Source organism: Bubalus bubalis, chromosome 11 (assembly GCF_019923935.1).
Source record: "Bubalus bubalis isolate 160015118507 breed Murrah chromosome 11, NDDB_SH_1, whole genome shotgun sequence".
NCBI classification, from domain to species: Eukaryota; Metazoa; Chordata; class Mammalia; order Artiodactyla; family Bovidae; genus Bubalus; species Bubalus bubalis.
The window spans coordinates 58,459,327-58,475,417 of NC_059167.1; the positions used below are offsets into that span (position 1 = coordinate 58,459,327).

The 16,091-nt window shown below is 37.1% G+C and overlaps 1 protein-coding gene across 2 annotated transcripts; it reads right to left on the reverse strand.

The window, feature by feature from the left end:
- Window positions 1–31: 31 nt before the first annotated feature.
- On the reverse strand, window positions 32–14,578 carry RTRAF (RNA transcription, translation and transport factor). 2 transcript variants are annotated; one of them, XM_044925120.2, is made up of 8 exons: window positions 14,400–14,578; window positions 12,544–12,668; window positions 9,631–9,730; window positions 5,418–5,507; window positions 4,457–4,545; window positions 2,372–2,440; window positions 460–508; window positions 32–369 (listed from the first exon to the last, which is right to left on the reverse strand). In XM_044925120.2, exons 1-8 carry the CDS (start codon window positions 14,458–14,460, stop codon window positions 305–307), a joined length of 648 nt encoding a protein of 215 aa, XP_044781055.1. In that variant the 5' UTR covers window positions 14,461–14,578; the 3' UTR covers window positions 32–304. The 2 variants fall into 2 exon arrangements, with proteins under 2 accessions (XP_044781055.1, XP_006046405.1); XM_006046343.4 differs by having other exon boundaries at window positions 32–352; window positions 14,400–14,572.
- Between the last annotated feature and the right edge of the window lie 1,513 nt (window positions 14,579–16,091).

Here is a 16,091-nt window from a genome sequence, read left to right on the forward strand (position 1 = left end):
CAGATACATAACCAACAGTCAAAAAAAAAAATCGCCTTCCCAACTTTATTAAAGAAAAAGCAATGATGGTAAATCTCTAGAACATAGTCAATTTTCTGGGATTTTTCCCTTGAAAACATGACATTTCCAAACACATGCCAAAGCTTACATGGTTCCCAATTGTACTAAGTAGGTGAGAAGCTGAAATCCTAAAATGTTCATCTTCCAACTTTTCCCAGTCTGTGGTCTGTCTTTGGGTCAGCAATAATCGCCTGAACAGCTACTATGGCTTCATTAATTTTTGTCTGTAGCTCTCTGAGCTCTTCTATATGCAGCAATCGCAGAATCTGAGCAGCTTCATTAAGAACTGCATCTGTTTCATAAGAAACACTGCATTAATCAGTAACTTTTGCATTTATTCACTCACTTCCCCCAAATAATCACCAAGTCTCTCAAAAGTTTGAATTAAAAATCACTTACCCCCCGTGTCAAAACCAAGAATATGCTTGTCCAAGGCAACAGGCAAGCCCTTAAGGAAAAAGGACAAAAATCAGACTATATATAGTGATACATGTCTATTTTCTTAGCTCAAACTGAAAAGCAACTAGCTAGTTTGTTATTTTAGCCCTTTTAGCTGCAGTGGCAAGGTGCCTGAGAATTTTCTCTTTAAATATGCCTTTTGATGAGTGACTTTTTTCCTACTACCAAAAAAAAAAAAAAAAAAAACCCCAAAAAAGCTTTTTCCATGTAGTAAGAAGCTAGTTCCATAACACAATCCAATCCTTTAAAACCAGGCACTATAAAAGCACAGCTCCTTGCTGCAGCAGTGCTATCATTACAGCTATGGAGCAAAGGTTGACAGGGCTGCTCTTGTCCACTTTAGTGACAGTAAGCAGCCAGTGTACAGGACAAACAGGATTTCTTCCATTCATGAGCTTCTTCAACTTTGAGCATATCAATTTGTCTTTATGAACTGTACAAATCTAAAATATACAGAACTATTTTTTCTGGTTATGACATTTATCAGATTGCATATTATTTAAAAGTTACTTTGAAATGGTCTTGGAAAATGAACAGAATCTAAACCATTTAGTTAACCAGTCAGCACTGTATCATAATCACCATCTTTGGTATGATGCCAAACCATATAAAGTTCACAATAACTATCAAAAATCAAGAAGGCGGTTTAGACTCTCTGCTTATTATATACTGTATAAAATCATTACCAGTTAAAGTCAATCCTTTCAATGTTACAAATGCTAAACTGTCACTTCTCACTTCATGCCCCAAACCCAGTGTACTGAATGAGTGCGAACAAGAAACTGTAGAACTCTTCCACTGTTGTTACAGTAGCACAGTATCTTCTGAGATGACACTGAAGTTAGGACTTATTTGGAACACTGAAAATAAACTGAATTTTACTTGGCAAATAACAGCAAAGATTATTTGGTTACAGCCTTATTTGCACTGCCTTCCAAACCAAAGGCATAGTTTTGCTGAATGATTATGAATGATTTTATTATGCCAAAACAACTTACTGTTTGTTCTATAGTGGGGGTGAAATAAGCTGAGCTTTAATTTCCAGTGGCCTGATTCATACTGTAAGAACCTTTAAAAGAAACTGAGTGTCTTTCAGAGGGGCATTACCCTGCCCTGGCATTAATAACCTTTCAAAACTACTGGGTTTTGATAAAGATGAGGTCAGAGGACAATAGACACTGGGGAATTAGAGGGTGAGGGAGGCATGACCGAAGGACCAGGGTTCAGAATACAGACTGTAACCAAGACATTCATCTAGGTAGCAGGAAGGGGCATTATCAGATATCTGCAGCTGCTAACCCAAGGACACTGTCTGCACTGACCCATACTCAAGAAGGCTTTAGGGACATTTGGATTTTTGGTACAATTCATCTGAAACTATCCTAAAATTATGAACAAGTTACTTTATCATGGTTTATGGTAGGAAATGAGATTTCTCTGAAGAAACAAAAGGGTGAAGATAAAGATTTATGTAGAAAAGGAAAACTAACGAGTAACAAAGAGGAGGTGTGTCCTGTTTTCTAGAAGTTAGTCAAAATAACCCAGTAAATTTCACAAGGGTAAGTTCTTTTAAATCACCTGAGCACACACAGTGGTTTTCTACTGGTAGGCTGTCAATGTGCTACTGGTAGCTTCTTAAAAGTAATGAAGTGAGATAAATGTGAAGTTCACTTTTCACTCAAATATGAATGGGTACAATTTGCTTAAGAATCTAATTCCACCCTGCTGAAGTACTTTCTCTGGGCAGTTCTAGCACAGACTATCTTAAGCATTGTCAAGCAAAGTTCAAACTCCAAAAAAACGTTCAGTAATAATTTAGAATTTATTTAGATTAAAAAAAAAAACAACGTACCTCTTTCGTTTGATTTGCTTTAGCAACTGCATCTTGTGTCAGGCGCTCCTGGACCAAAATGCGAATTGCCTAAGAAATCCCCCAAAACATTAGTTTTACTTTTTACTGGCTGTTATCTTTTCTTCTCTCAATATATAGAATAAGGATGCTCAATATGATGAAATTAGAAATACTTAATTCAGTACCAAACTCTCCAGCAAGTTAAAAATAAAGAAAACAGCTAATGTAATGAAAGTTTTCACTTTTAACATTTAATAATGTGGAATGATGTTCATAACAATTACATTTTTTGAATAAGTAATTTGTGTGTGGTAAAAAATTTTAATAAAGGTCTCCTTTCTATCCAAGCCTCAGTTATCGTTTCAGAAAACAATTATTGCTACCAGATCCTTCTACATACTCACAAAGTCTAACAAATTACAAGCTCACCAGGGATATATGCACATGCGTGTGTGCATGCACACAATCTCTGACACAAAGAGTAGTGTATAATACTGTCCTTGGGTTCTTCACTATAGTAAAATTTTTTCAGATTATTCATAGGACACATTTTTTCATTATCAACACATTTTATCACTGCAGACACAAGTGCATACATGTACTTGCACACACTCGAAAAGATTTTAAGGAATTTTAGTGAATCATAGTGAAAACCCCAAAATAAGTGTGAAAAGTGTGAAAAATTATTTTTAATAATAAAAACCTGGAAAAATACATTTGAAAAATAACTAAACCAATCTAACAGTCACTGCAAATATATTACATAGTCCAGTTGCCAGTTAATGTACTGATTCTCACACCTAGCAAACCTATGAAGATGTCCATATTGTCATGTACTGTTTGCTTCAATTAACTCGAAAGAACAAACATGCAGTTAGGATTAGAATTTTATAGTTTTTTATTATAATTGACTTATACTTTAGCATCCCAAATACACTATTTTCCTCTCTCTAAGTTTATGATTAAGGCTGAAACAACCACTGTAGAACCATTCCAAAATGATTTCTATAATTGCCCAAGAAAGGAACAAGCCTTTGAAAGAGCTAAATTTCACTAAAAACAACTTTTGTCTCTTGGCATCCAATTGGAGTTGAGACGATCCAAGTTAAACATTCAGATTCAGCAAAAAGAATTACAATAATCTAGGAATAGAATAGTCTTTCCCTTCTTACAATTGTCACTTAATATAATTCTAAAAAGGAGAATAAATTATGGCTTAATATCTTGTGGGGAGAGTGAAATTAATTTCCTGAAAAGTGGCTTAAAGTAATTTAAAGCTCTTTCTCATAGAAATCAATAATAATTTCTAAAATAACTTCCAATCTGGTATCCTAAGGACCACTCCCCCGCCCCTCCCCCACAAGACTATCATAGTTACTCAACATGAATTGTCTGAAGCAAGAACAGATTTTCCTCTCAGAAATAAGACATATCTTTCAGACCATCAGATTCCCTGATGGAAGGATTGAACTGAATGGCCTATCTAGGATGGGGGGCTTGGAGGACAGAAACATTCACTCCTCAGAGAGACTTGGGGGTATATATTTTTGACCAAATGCACCATTTACTAGTTTGGCATTTTCCATGATCTTAATGTATTATAGACCATGAATCTTTAGAAGGACTAATTAAAAAGAGGTGGGGTGATACAGGAGGAAGATTGGACCGAGTGTCTAGTTTAAGGTCAAGTGTCTGGTTTAAATCCTATCATTTTCTGTGTCAGCTTGAACATTATCTATTATCGTTCAGTCTGTTTCTTCATATACATATTTTTTAAAAGATACCAGTTAACTATCTCTAGGATTGTTGGGAAGACTGAATGAGATCATCTTTGCAAAAGATTTAGCACAGAGGCAGGTACATAGTAAATACTTTGATATTGGTTGTTAGGTAATCTAAAACCAATGAACTAATTAAATCCGGTTTATGTCCTACATTCCTCCACATTTTACTCATTCAACCATAGATTTAAATATCAATTATTTTTAGAAAATGAAGATTTTAAAAATTATATATAAATATATAATTACTTAGAAAATGAGTTTTTAAATTGTTACATGTATGAATCAAAAATATGAATCTGACCTTAAGCATTACCAGGTAATCATCATGACGCTGAATCTGAAGAAGGTTAGCCAAAGCCATTACACCAGCCTTAAAATCAGGATTATTTACTATAAAAGATTAAAAATGGAAACTTATAGCTCTGTAAGCATGTAATTACAGACATAAATGTAAGCATATATTAAAAACATTTTTATTTTCTAGTAACAAAAAAATCTCTTAATTTCTAAAATTAATGCTGACAAAAGTAGTATGGGGCATCATCATTAGGTAAGTTGATGAGATCAATGGTTTTCCTACTAATCAACCAAAGTGAACAACCCAATAAATGACTAACTCACATGAGGTTTGTCCTGTAACTTTCTCTGCAAGGCCCTTTTATGTAGCACTTTTAATTAACTTTTCTCAAAAAGCTATTAATTTTAATACACAGATTCCCTTCAAAGGACAGTTTTCCCAAAACCTTTTCTCCAAGCAGCAGCCCCCGAGTGTCCAAGCAGCTTATTAATTCATAGGGGTAACTCATAAATAACAGGTCACCATAAGTCAGCAAAAGAATATTTAACATAACCTAAGTAATTAGAATCATCATACTTTTAAAAGGAGAAAGAACTACTTAAAGACATCTGGGACTTACAAAAATGAGAAATTTTAACACTTGTTTCATAGTCATTAGATTAATATTTTCTGCACCTAGGAAAGCAATCACCACTATGATTAAACACAAATCAAATACCCAAGTTACTATGGACAGATGAAAGCACAGCATTTTAAATTTCAGGTACTCAACTATCTAAGGAGAAAGGACATTGTCACAACAATAAAAAACAGCATAAAGAATAAAAAAATATGAACACAAATGTCTGTCTCCATGAAACATTCTTAATCTACTAAAACCAAGTAAACCCAGACTTCATTCTAGAAGTAAAAAACATTTAAGAAACCAAAAATGTTGATAATTTTTATGCATTTATAAACTTACCATCCAAATTGATCAATGGCTCTGCATTTTTAGCTGCATTGTCAGCATTTTTTGTATTATCAGGTACCAAGTCCTTGTTGTATTTTTCAGCTGTAAAGACAGGCAAAAATACAATTTGTAGGACTTCAACTTAAGGTAAAACAAACACTGCTTAGTTATTGAATTTAAGCCAAATTGGTTGTAAGCACAGACAACTCATCCATTCAAAATTACTTTTTGCTATTAAAAAACTCTACAAGACAATATGAGTAGTTTATTGTTTTAATTAAGGTAAAATGATTATCCAACACAAATACCTTTTCATTAATGTTTCTTTGGTATCTAAATTTTGAGAAAGTCTGCTTTTCAGCTTCCTCTGAAACTTGGGAGGGGTAGAAGAATGGGAGGTGGGTAAATATAAGTCACATGAGGTTAAAAACAAATTTACTAAGAAGTTTCTTCTCAAATCTTTTGAATGCTGTATACAGAATCAAAAACTTTGCTTTCTAGAAAAAAACAGCACTTCAAATACACCATGATACACAAAGCTAAACTTTGAGTCTTAATATGCAGAATTCCAAAAATATATTTTATTAGCTTTACTTGAAAAATAGTATTTTAAGATTTTACAAATAAAAATATTTAATAGTAATTCACTAAATTTAATGCCCCCAAAGCCATCTTTGGCTATAGTGCTTTTATGATTTGCTTAAAAAAAAAAAAAAGAAAAAAAAAGGAAAATAAAAGCATTAAAATTTAAGTCAGACAGAAGTTAGCTGAAAGGAGTCCCCACTAGCCAAATCTGGAACAAACATTTAAATACACGATGACAAATAAGGATTAAAACCCACTGAGTAAAATAAGAATTCACATATCTACACTGATTTGAATAAAAACATACATTGGTAAGAAGGGAACTGCTCTTAAAGGCCTTTCAGTGGAAAGCCAAAAAAAATGTAGAAGAATGATGGCATCAGAAAAACACCTTCTGGCCATCATAATCAATATAATAATTGACTCAGGCCAGAATCATCAAATGAATACTACAGCTAAGATTTAAGGAGGAAAAGCACAGAGAAATCATCTCAAAGTATCTCTTTTCCAAGATAGGTATCTAAGGAATTTCAGTGACTAGGACTCTGATCTTCCACTGCAGAGGGCATGGGGTTTGATGAATGTCTTGCATCCTGTGAGGTGCAAGTCAAAAAGAAAAAAATAAGATACATATTTATTGCAAAGGGGAAAACAGTAACTTTACACTGAAGAAAGCTTACCCAAGTGATCAGAAAAATGACTAACATTTAGGTATATCACTAACACATGCATCCTAATATGAGGTACTTACAAGAATGCAACATAACTTGTGTTATTCTTAATAAACTACAAACTCTCAACCCAACCATGAGGAACCATCAGACACACCCAAACTGAAGGACATTCTAAAAATAAATGTCACTGTCCTAAAGCACAAAGACTGAGTAAATCGTTCCAGAGTGTAGGAGAATGGACACAGAGATGAATGAGAATGAACAAAACACACAATCCAGGATTGCTTTGGAGGTTTTTGTTTGCTTGTTTTTGCCATAAAGAACATTACTGAGACAAACACTGAAATGTGAGTAATACCTACAGACAACAGCAGAGAATCAAAGTTAATCTCCTGATTATGATAAGCATGCTGTAGCTATGTAAGACAATGACTTTTTCTTTTAGGAAATGTGCATTTAAGTGCTTCAGAGTAAAAGAGAAATCATCTACAATTTAGTGTCAGATGGTTCAGAAAAAAATTAGGAGTATGTGAATACACAGAAAAGGATAAGGCAAATGAAGTAAAATGTTAATAACACCTGCAGAATTTGAGTAAGTAATAATTATTTTTATTATTCCTGCAACATTTCTGTAAATTTGAAATTATCAAAAAAAGTTAAAAGAACTTAAGTTAGCTTTTAATCACCTTAATTGACAAGCAAGCTAAAGGCTTTACAAAATATTAAGGCATAAATAAAAATTTATAATTTATCAAAAATAAAAATTTAAAATAACTTAAAAGTCAAGAAGAATGAACTCATCAATGTAAAGCTGTAAGAGAACAACAGTGCCTCCTACTGCTAAGGGGCAGTGTTTCAGATATAAACTCAGCTTTTTTATACATTAAAAGAAACCATGCTATCACTGAGAAATAGCTGTACTTACATTCATATATTGCACTTACCAAGGATTTATTAAAATTGATAAGCACATCTACTGTACACAAGAAACTACATCAGGTACTGTGGCAGAGAGAATCATGACTGCTCCCTCCCCACAAAAGATGGCATACTGCAATCCCCAGAAGTAATGAATATGTTATCTTACATGGCAAAAGGGACTGTGTGGGTGTGACTGAATTAAGGACCTTGAAATTGGGGGTGGCGGGTTACCCTGGATTATCTAGGTGGGCACAATGAAATCACAGCATCCTTAGAAGAGGGAGGCAGGAAGGTCAGAGAAGACATGACAATGAAAGCAGAATTACAGAGATTATTAGAACTTGCTATGCGGCTAGATTTGAAGATACAGGGAACAGAGTCAAGGAAAGCAGGCAGCCTCCAGAAGACGGAAAAGACAAAGAAATGAATCCTCCCCTAGAGCCTCCAAAACAAACCAACCCTGTCGACAAACTGACTTCAGTCCTGATACCGGTGTTGGACTTCTGACCTCCGAAACTGTAAAATACTGTCTTTTAAATCACTGAGTTTATGGCAATATGTTACAGCAGCAACAGGAAATTAATAGAGGTACCATGTAGAAAACAAAGGTGAACATCAGCTTACAATTTAATGAGGCAAGTAACACGAGCAAAATGAAAAGTGCAAATGATCTAAAAAGTTATTGAGGTAAAAGTTATGAAAGTTAACAAGGAAGTATCATTGCTGCTAGCTGGCATTTGAGCTGGATCTTACAAGGACAGACAGGATTTATATGTGTAGAGATAGACTGAAATGGCATATTAGCCAAGGGAAAAGTGAAAGCAAAGAAAGAAGGGGGAAAAAAGGAGGTGGAAAGAGGAAACAGCATTACTCTAGTTTGGCTGGGGTGGCAAGTATATGAATACTAGTTTAAAGGCTTTGATATCATGCTAAGGCGCCTGAAATTCCTTTTGTAGAAAATGGGAAAGCAATGGTGTTTGTGAATATATAAAAGGAACTATTCTTTGGAGACAAAGTGTAGCATCCTAAAACATTTATGTTTCAAAAAATTAGCTTGGTGGGGGCCATGTGGATGAAAACAGAGGGTGACACAGATGGGAGACTACTATGAAAGGTGTTATGATAATCTCAGGAGAAAGGGACAAGAGCTAGAATTTGGGTGACGGCAGTGGAGATGGAGAAGGAAAGATACAGCAGACAAAGGAAAAGATGGATGGGAAGAAAAGAGGGGCCAAAGACACTGAAACTAAACCTGGAGCGAGAAATGGCAGCCCACTCCAGTATTCCTACCTAGGAAATCCCATGGACAGAGGAGCCTGGTGGGCTACAGTCCATGGATTCCCAGAGAGTCAGACATGACTTAAGAGACTAAACAACAAAAGGCATTAAAAAGGCTTCAAAAGCAAATGATTAAGACTGGAACTGATAGTTGCAAGAAAGAGAACATAAATGCAGAGGATGGAGATAAAATAAGATAATCAGATCTTAGATTTAGATGTTAGCAGGCCTTTCAAAATGAAATGGCCTAATGAGAGAAAATGGTTTATTGGAAACCTATTTTCACGGTAAGTACTAATATTCAAAATATTCCAATGATACAAGTTTCTGTAATAAAATAATGTTAAACATGAATAATAAATACATTTTGGCTTATAGTGCATATTTGCATTAGATGTATATTTCAGTCTCTAGTGAAAATGGCTGCTGCACCCAAGACCTGAAATCCTATTAATTCTGGGACAGTAGCAACAAATGAACTTGAAGGCTAAGGTGCAGACTGTGCCAAGCCAGCAAATTCACTGAAGTGATGTGACTTTGTGAGAGGACATCACCTTCAAATTCTAAAAAAGAAAATCTAGAATGACTACAAACAAAAAGTAAAATTTTAATCAGATACTGTAAAGTGAGATGAGGATGTACAAAACTGAAAATGAATCAAAGGTAAAACAATCTAAGACAAATGGGCAAGTTCCCTACATTTTTACCCTCCTTTCCCACCCTTTCTCTCCCTCCCTTTAAAACAATATATTCTCCACAAAACATACCATTATCTCCATACTCAAGTCTAACAGCTAAGCCAAGAAGCCAGTCAATTGCTTCCTGTCGATCTTGAATCTTGAAAGGACAGTTAACATCTCTGAGATACTGTGAAGGAAAAAGAAAATTGCTTCATTGTTACTATAAAGTCACAAAATAAAACATGGTGGAATTAAGAGACCTGAGTTTTTATCTCTCACGAATTTCTTGTAACATTTATATTACTAAACCTTTGATGCAATTATACCCATTTAAGTATATACTACTTTAGGAAAAAAAATTAAGTACTCCCATCATGCTTTATGAAAGTTTTACTTTTGCAGATTCCAGACAGGGCATCACTGATCTACAATAACTGCATTTTGTAGATGAGAAAACTGAAGCCTATAGGTTAACACTTCCTGACAGTTACACAACTTAAATCAGGGACCTGAATCTAAACCATGATTCTAGGTCTCAATACACAGAGTAGTTAAATAAAAACATGTATCAAAAAACAAAACCCAATTATTATCTAAACCTTAGCTTTCATATTTTGGAATGCTTCCAAGAGAGTAAGCTATGTGACACACAGGTGTTTTGAATAAACATCAGAAGCGATATATTCAAATAAGCATGTCCTTAAAGTAAATGTCTCAGGAGCTTAAAATCTAATCCCACAACAATGCTATAACTCAAACCTTCTGGAAATCCTTTGGGGGATACCTAATGAATCAGCACTTTTAACCATACCTTATTTTCTAACCAAAAATTTTATTCACCTGCTTTTTTAAAAAAAAAAAAAAAAAAGGCATCTCATTCACAAGATTTAGTCATGATACAAAAAGCAAACCCAACTTCAAAGTATAAAAAACTGCCAATATTCAAAATATGTCTCCTGATCTAAATCTTTTGATTCCAAAAGAAGTTCTAAATATGCTTTAAGCAATGACACCATCATTCCAAAGAGACCACCTTAAGGACAGTATCTGTGTAAGTTCCAATATATTATCTTTAGATTATACTACTTTACTGTCATTTCTGGGTCTTTTTCATTGGAAAGTTGATTATTCTTCAACACCCTCCCACATGTGGAACTCTGTATCGTCTTGTACACGAGTAGACTATTAAGTAAAATGTGATAAAAGCAAATATAAAATTCTAATAATGTATTTCAAAGTCTTAACAAGTCTGTCAAAAATTTCAAAATATACTTTTGAAGGGTAAAGGAAAATGATCTAGTGGTACCAATATTAGTAGCAGAAGCAGGCATATCAACAAACATATAGCACTTGTGATGGGCCAGGCACCTCTGTGACAGGCTCACAGGTATATTTCATGAACAATATGCCACTCCTGAGACAAGATACCACTGTTATCCCCATTTATTGATAAAAATCTCAAGCCACAGAAAGGTTAATAAACTTACTCATTGTCACAGAGATAGTATGTAGCTTACACAATTCCCTAGTCCACAAAGAGAGAAAGTTAGCTACCTAAACACTCTGTTCCACTCAATGAAAAATTAAATCATTTTCAAATTCTTAAAGGAAAAGATCTCATCAAAGTAACAGAGCTGATAAAAATGTTTAATATAATGACACTGTAAAATGTAATTTTTACTCTAATTTGAAAAAACTGTTTTCTGCAAAAATGTTACTAAAATTAAACTAGGTCAATGAAAAAGTTATTCTACCCACAAAAATAAGATAATACCGTTTTTTAAAAAGTATTATTTCTATTGTAGACAAAAAGGACAACTGTGTATGTTAAATATAAGCAAACACAAGAGAACCTTAGTTTTCAATCATGTTAATAATGTCTTAATACTATTTCTGCTACATTTTTAATGTAATATAAAAAAAATCTGATTTTGGCCATTTTTACTATTTATATGTGTCCCTGTTTAATTAAGAAGTCTCTTTGTTTTTTGGACTACACTATTTCTTTTCTTTGAGTGTCTAACTGTGCCATTACTTTTATTAGTTAATAGTCTATAAAGTTAGTTTTCAATGGGCAGCCTGCTAGTCAGGTACAGGGCCCTAGAGGATTTGAATAAATTTTGCTATACATTCACTCATTTATATTCATAACATATATGTATACAAATACACACTTATAAATATATATTTTCATGAAAGAAACAGGTCTTTCCATTGAATGTCAGGCACTCATCTAAGTACTGGGGATAAGGGCCTGCTCTCCAGATACATTAGCTTAATGCTGACAGTTTCAAGAAGCCAGGGATTGCTTGGGAAAGCTGAGAAGTGGCAACATTAGTCCAGTCATATCACCTAAAACTGTGAGAACTCCCTAGTTGGATCAAGCTCAAACTCTTTATCCCCTATATTCCTGCCCCCACCCTCACGCCTGATGATTCACCATACTGTTTCTATCTAATACTGAATGCTTGGTAGGAAGAGATAATATGCTTTAAAAATATGGTTAAAAAAAAAAAAAGTTACATCCCTGAAATCAAGCCTTTCTAACACTGATTATTATTATTATTGTTTGGAGTATAATTGCTTTACAATGTTGTGTTCGTTTCTGCTGTACAATGATTAGTTACGTCTGTGTGTGTGTGTGTATCTGCTCCCTCTTGGACCTCCCTCCTACGCGACCCCCCATTCCACTCATCACCCATCTAGGTCATCACAGAGCACTGACTTGAGCTCCCTGCACTATATACACTGACTTCCCAGTATCTACTTTACACATGGTAGTGTATATATGTCAATCCTAATTTTCCAATCTGTCCCACCCTCTCTTTCCCCTGCTGTATTCAAAAGTGTGTTTTGTAAGTCTGCATCTCTCTTCCTGCCCTGCAAATAAGTTTTGTGGATGTTTTATCCGGCTATATTATTTTAAAAGAAAAATTATATTATTTTAAAAGCTGTCTTCATAGACAAGCTCTCGGTATATTTTACTTTCTAATTTATTACCTTTTCAAAGAACTTGGGCCAGTCACTGCTATGGATGTTTCTTAAATTACCTCTGTCTTCAATTTTATAGTGTCTGATTTTCTGGTCTTCAAGCCAAACAATGAAGTTCCTAAATTCTGTTTCATCTGTAATAAAAACACCATATAAATCACAATAAAGTGAAAGTTGCTCAGTCATGTCCGACTCTTTGCCAGCCCAGGAACTATACAGTCCATGGAATTCTCCAGGCCAAAATACTGGAGTGGGTAGCCTTTCCCTTCTCCAGGGGTTCTTCCCAATCCAAGGATCGAACCCAGGTTTCCCGCATTGTAAGCAGATTCTTTACCAGCTGAGCCACAAGGGAAGCCCATGAGACGAACTAGGTACAACACTTACTTCTCCACAAATAGTCTTGTGGAATTTTTTTTTTTTTTTTTAACTGCAAAATCATAAATTACTTGAGCTGCTTGAAGTAGGAGTTGAATGTACAGACTTTGGATTAACTTCTGTTCATATACTGGCCTGAATTCAAATTCTGGCTCCAGAAATTCAGTGGTTGTGTGAACCTGGGCTAATTAACTAAATTTTCTGTGCCTCAGATTCTTGAGTTACAAAATGGGGACTTACCTCATAGGCTTGTTATGAAAGATTAAATAAAATAAGAATAAAAATAGTGCCTGGCACACAATTTTGCTACTTGTCAGTTATTATTTCAGTTCCTGTGAGGAAGAGGGGGAGAAAGGACTGAGCAAGGTTAAATTAATAGCAACAATAAAGTACAAGAAATTAAATGGCGATCAGAACAAGGATACCAACTATCACTGTCATTTGCTATTAAGGACATTAAACACATTCATTGAATAGTATGTATGTTGTTTCATTTAATCCTTCCATATGCTTTTGAGGTAAGTAATATTCCCATTTTACCAGTGAAAAAGTTGAGGCTCAAAGTTTCAAATCCAGATCTAAGCTCTATTCCTACTGAACCTTTTTTGTTAAATAAAAGGCAAAGCAGAAAAACAAGATTCTGTAAGTTGACATGCTTCTACAGGAGATGACAAAACACTGTCATCTTCAATTTCCAAGTTCAAGCTTGAGTTCAAATTTAGGCTTCCCCAAGTCTTGAGAATACACAATGGTCTTAACATCTCAGGTGTTACTCGATCCCTTTCAAACTTAATCTACCACCGGCCAAGAATTATGGAAGAAAATAAGTAGTGGTGGGCGGCAGGTGAGTAGCAGTGGGTAGCAATCTTAATACTTTCTACAGTTTCAAGCTGTGAAATCCCAAATACCTTTGTATTTACAATTCACCTGCCCCGCTCGTCTATTAACTGCCCCCCCCCAACCCCCACACTGTAATTAGCTCGTTAGTACACGCGCTGACCCCAACACTGTCAGTCTTGGACTTCATTTTGTCTTGGGCTCAAACTGCTGGATGGGTTCTGACTGCCCTTACTCCTACCCCGTCCCCTCCTTAGTTCCCTGAACGAGTCTTCAAGTTACTCAGCATTTTCCTATTTTCCAGCACTGTGCCGACCCCAGCAGGTGCTCAGGGTATCGCCCAATCACCCGTGAAACACGGGGCTGAAGGGCTAAAAAGCGAAGACTTTCCTTCTAGAGTGCTGAGGGTGCGGACGAGGGCTGTGGGGGTGGTGTCTGGAGTTCAGCAAGTGCAGAAAGTGGCGATGCAGAGGCAAGAGTGGGTAGCGGATAAGGAAGGATGGGAGAAAGCATAGGTATTCGGGGCCGGGAGGAGAGGGGCGCCGGGGAGACAAGGCCGCGGACGGTCCAGGTGGAGAGCCCAGAAGCGGGCGCTGAGAAAGCGGCGGCCGGCCGGTCACGGACGCGCTGCGGGCCTGGGGCCGCCTCCTCACCTTTGCAGTTGAAGCCGGCAGGATTGTGGTAGTCAAGGGCCGTCAACTTGCGTCGGAACATGGTCCCCGCTGCTCGCTCCGGTCCCGCGGGATGCGGCCGGGAGAAGCGAGGCGAGGCAAGGAGGAGTAGGAGGCGCAGACACGGGTGACGCGGCGAGAAGGCGGGCGGGCGCCGGGAGCTCCGAAATGATGGCGACCTTAGCCAATCGTGGCTTAGGAACGGCAGCCGCCGGACAATGCCCACCAATCGCGGCTCTGGCTGGGGAGGCGGGGCCACGTCGGGGCACGTCGACGCTTAAATAAACTTTATTGTCAGCTTTCTAGTGGAACAATAGGCACAGAGTACCTGAGAAACATAGTTACCGCTTGCTTTCTTCGCGGTCTTGATAACAGCATGCAGAGAACAGTATCCTTAGAATTTCTGCTATCGGCCATACCTCTTATTGGACCATACAAACTGTTTAGTATTTTCAGTGTATTCATTCATTCATTCATTTAATTATATGCCTCCTACATAATAGGTGCTCTTCTAACAAGGCTAATACGAAGACTTTTAGCAAGGTCCCTTTATGACTCGGGCTTCCCTCCTGGCTCAGTCGGTAAAGAATCTGCCTGCCATGGAGGAGACCCGAGTTCGATTCCTGGATTGGGAAGATTCCCTGGAGCAGGAAATGGCAACTCACTCCAGTACTCCTGGAGAACCCTATGGTCAGAGGAGCCTGGCGGGCCACAGTCCATGGGGTCGCAAGAGTCGAAGACACCTTTGGCTCAGAGGTTAAAACGTCTTTCTGCAATGTGGGAGACCTGGGTTCGATCCCTGGGTGGGGAAGATCCCCTGGACAAGGAAATGGCAACCCACTCCAGTATTCTTGCCTGGAGAATCCCATGGACGGAGGAGCCTGGTAGGCTGCAGTCCTTGGGGTCGCAAAGAGTCGGACACAACTGAGCAACTTCACTCACTAAAACCACCACTTTATGACTCCTTCGGCTTCCCAGGTGGCGCTAGTGGTAAAAGAATCCGCCTGCCACTGCAGGAGACGTGGGTTTGATCCCTGGATGGGGAAGATCCCCTGAAGAAAAAAACAGCAACCCACTCCAGTATTCTTGCCTGGAAAATTCCATGGACTGGCGGGCTACAGTCTATAGGGTCTCAAAGAGTCGGACACGACTGAAGCGACTGAGTATGCATACACATGACTTGTTAGGAGTGGTCCATAGGTAAACATACAACTGTAGTACTACGTGATAGTTCCTGACATGACTAGCAACCACGAAATTTTAAAGCCAGAAACCTGGACTTACCCTTTACTCCCTCTGACTGCAGTTACAACATCCAGTAGTTCATTGATTCCTGCTGTTCTGCCTCTCAAATTCCTCACCTCCTCCCAACCTCACTGTTGGTACCTCAAATCAGGCCTTCATAATTTTTGCTTGCTCTAATTATCTGATTTCTTAGAGCCAGTCTTGCCTTCTCCAGCCCACTCCCCCACACAGTAATGATAGTGATTTTGTAGAATAAAAACCTCCTAAAACAAAAACCTGTCCATAACAGTTTAAAGCTTAGTATCTTTCAGTGGGTCCTCATTGCCTTCTAGCAATAATCAAAACTTCTTATCATATTTAAGATCCTTCCTGATTCAGTCCCCATCTGCTTTTAGATACCGGACAGACAACAGTGAGCCAGAGAGACCA

Bases quoted from the DNA above. Each gene is read 5' to 3' on its own strand.
- RTRAF (XM_006046343.4), bottom strand. From the start codon at position 14,460: ATGTTCCGACGCAAGTTGACGGCCCTTGACTACCACAATCCTGCCGGC. The intron at 5,508-9,630 runs GTATGTTTTGTG...CTGTCTTTACAG, and splicing joins ACTTGAGTATGGAGATAATG to CTGAAAAATACAACAAGGAC. The intron at 353-459 runs GTAAGTGATTTT...CTTATGAAACAG, and splicing joins TCTTGGTTTTGACACGGGGG to ATGCAGTTCTTAATGAAGCT.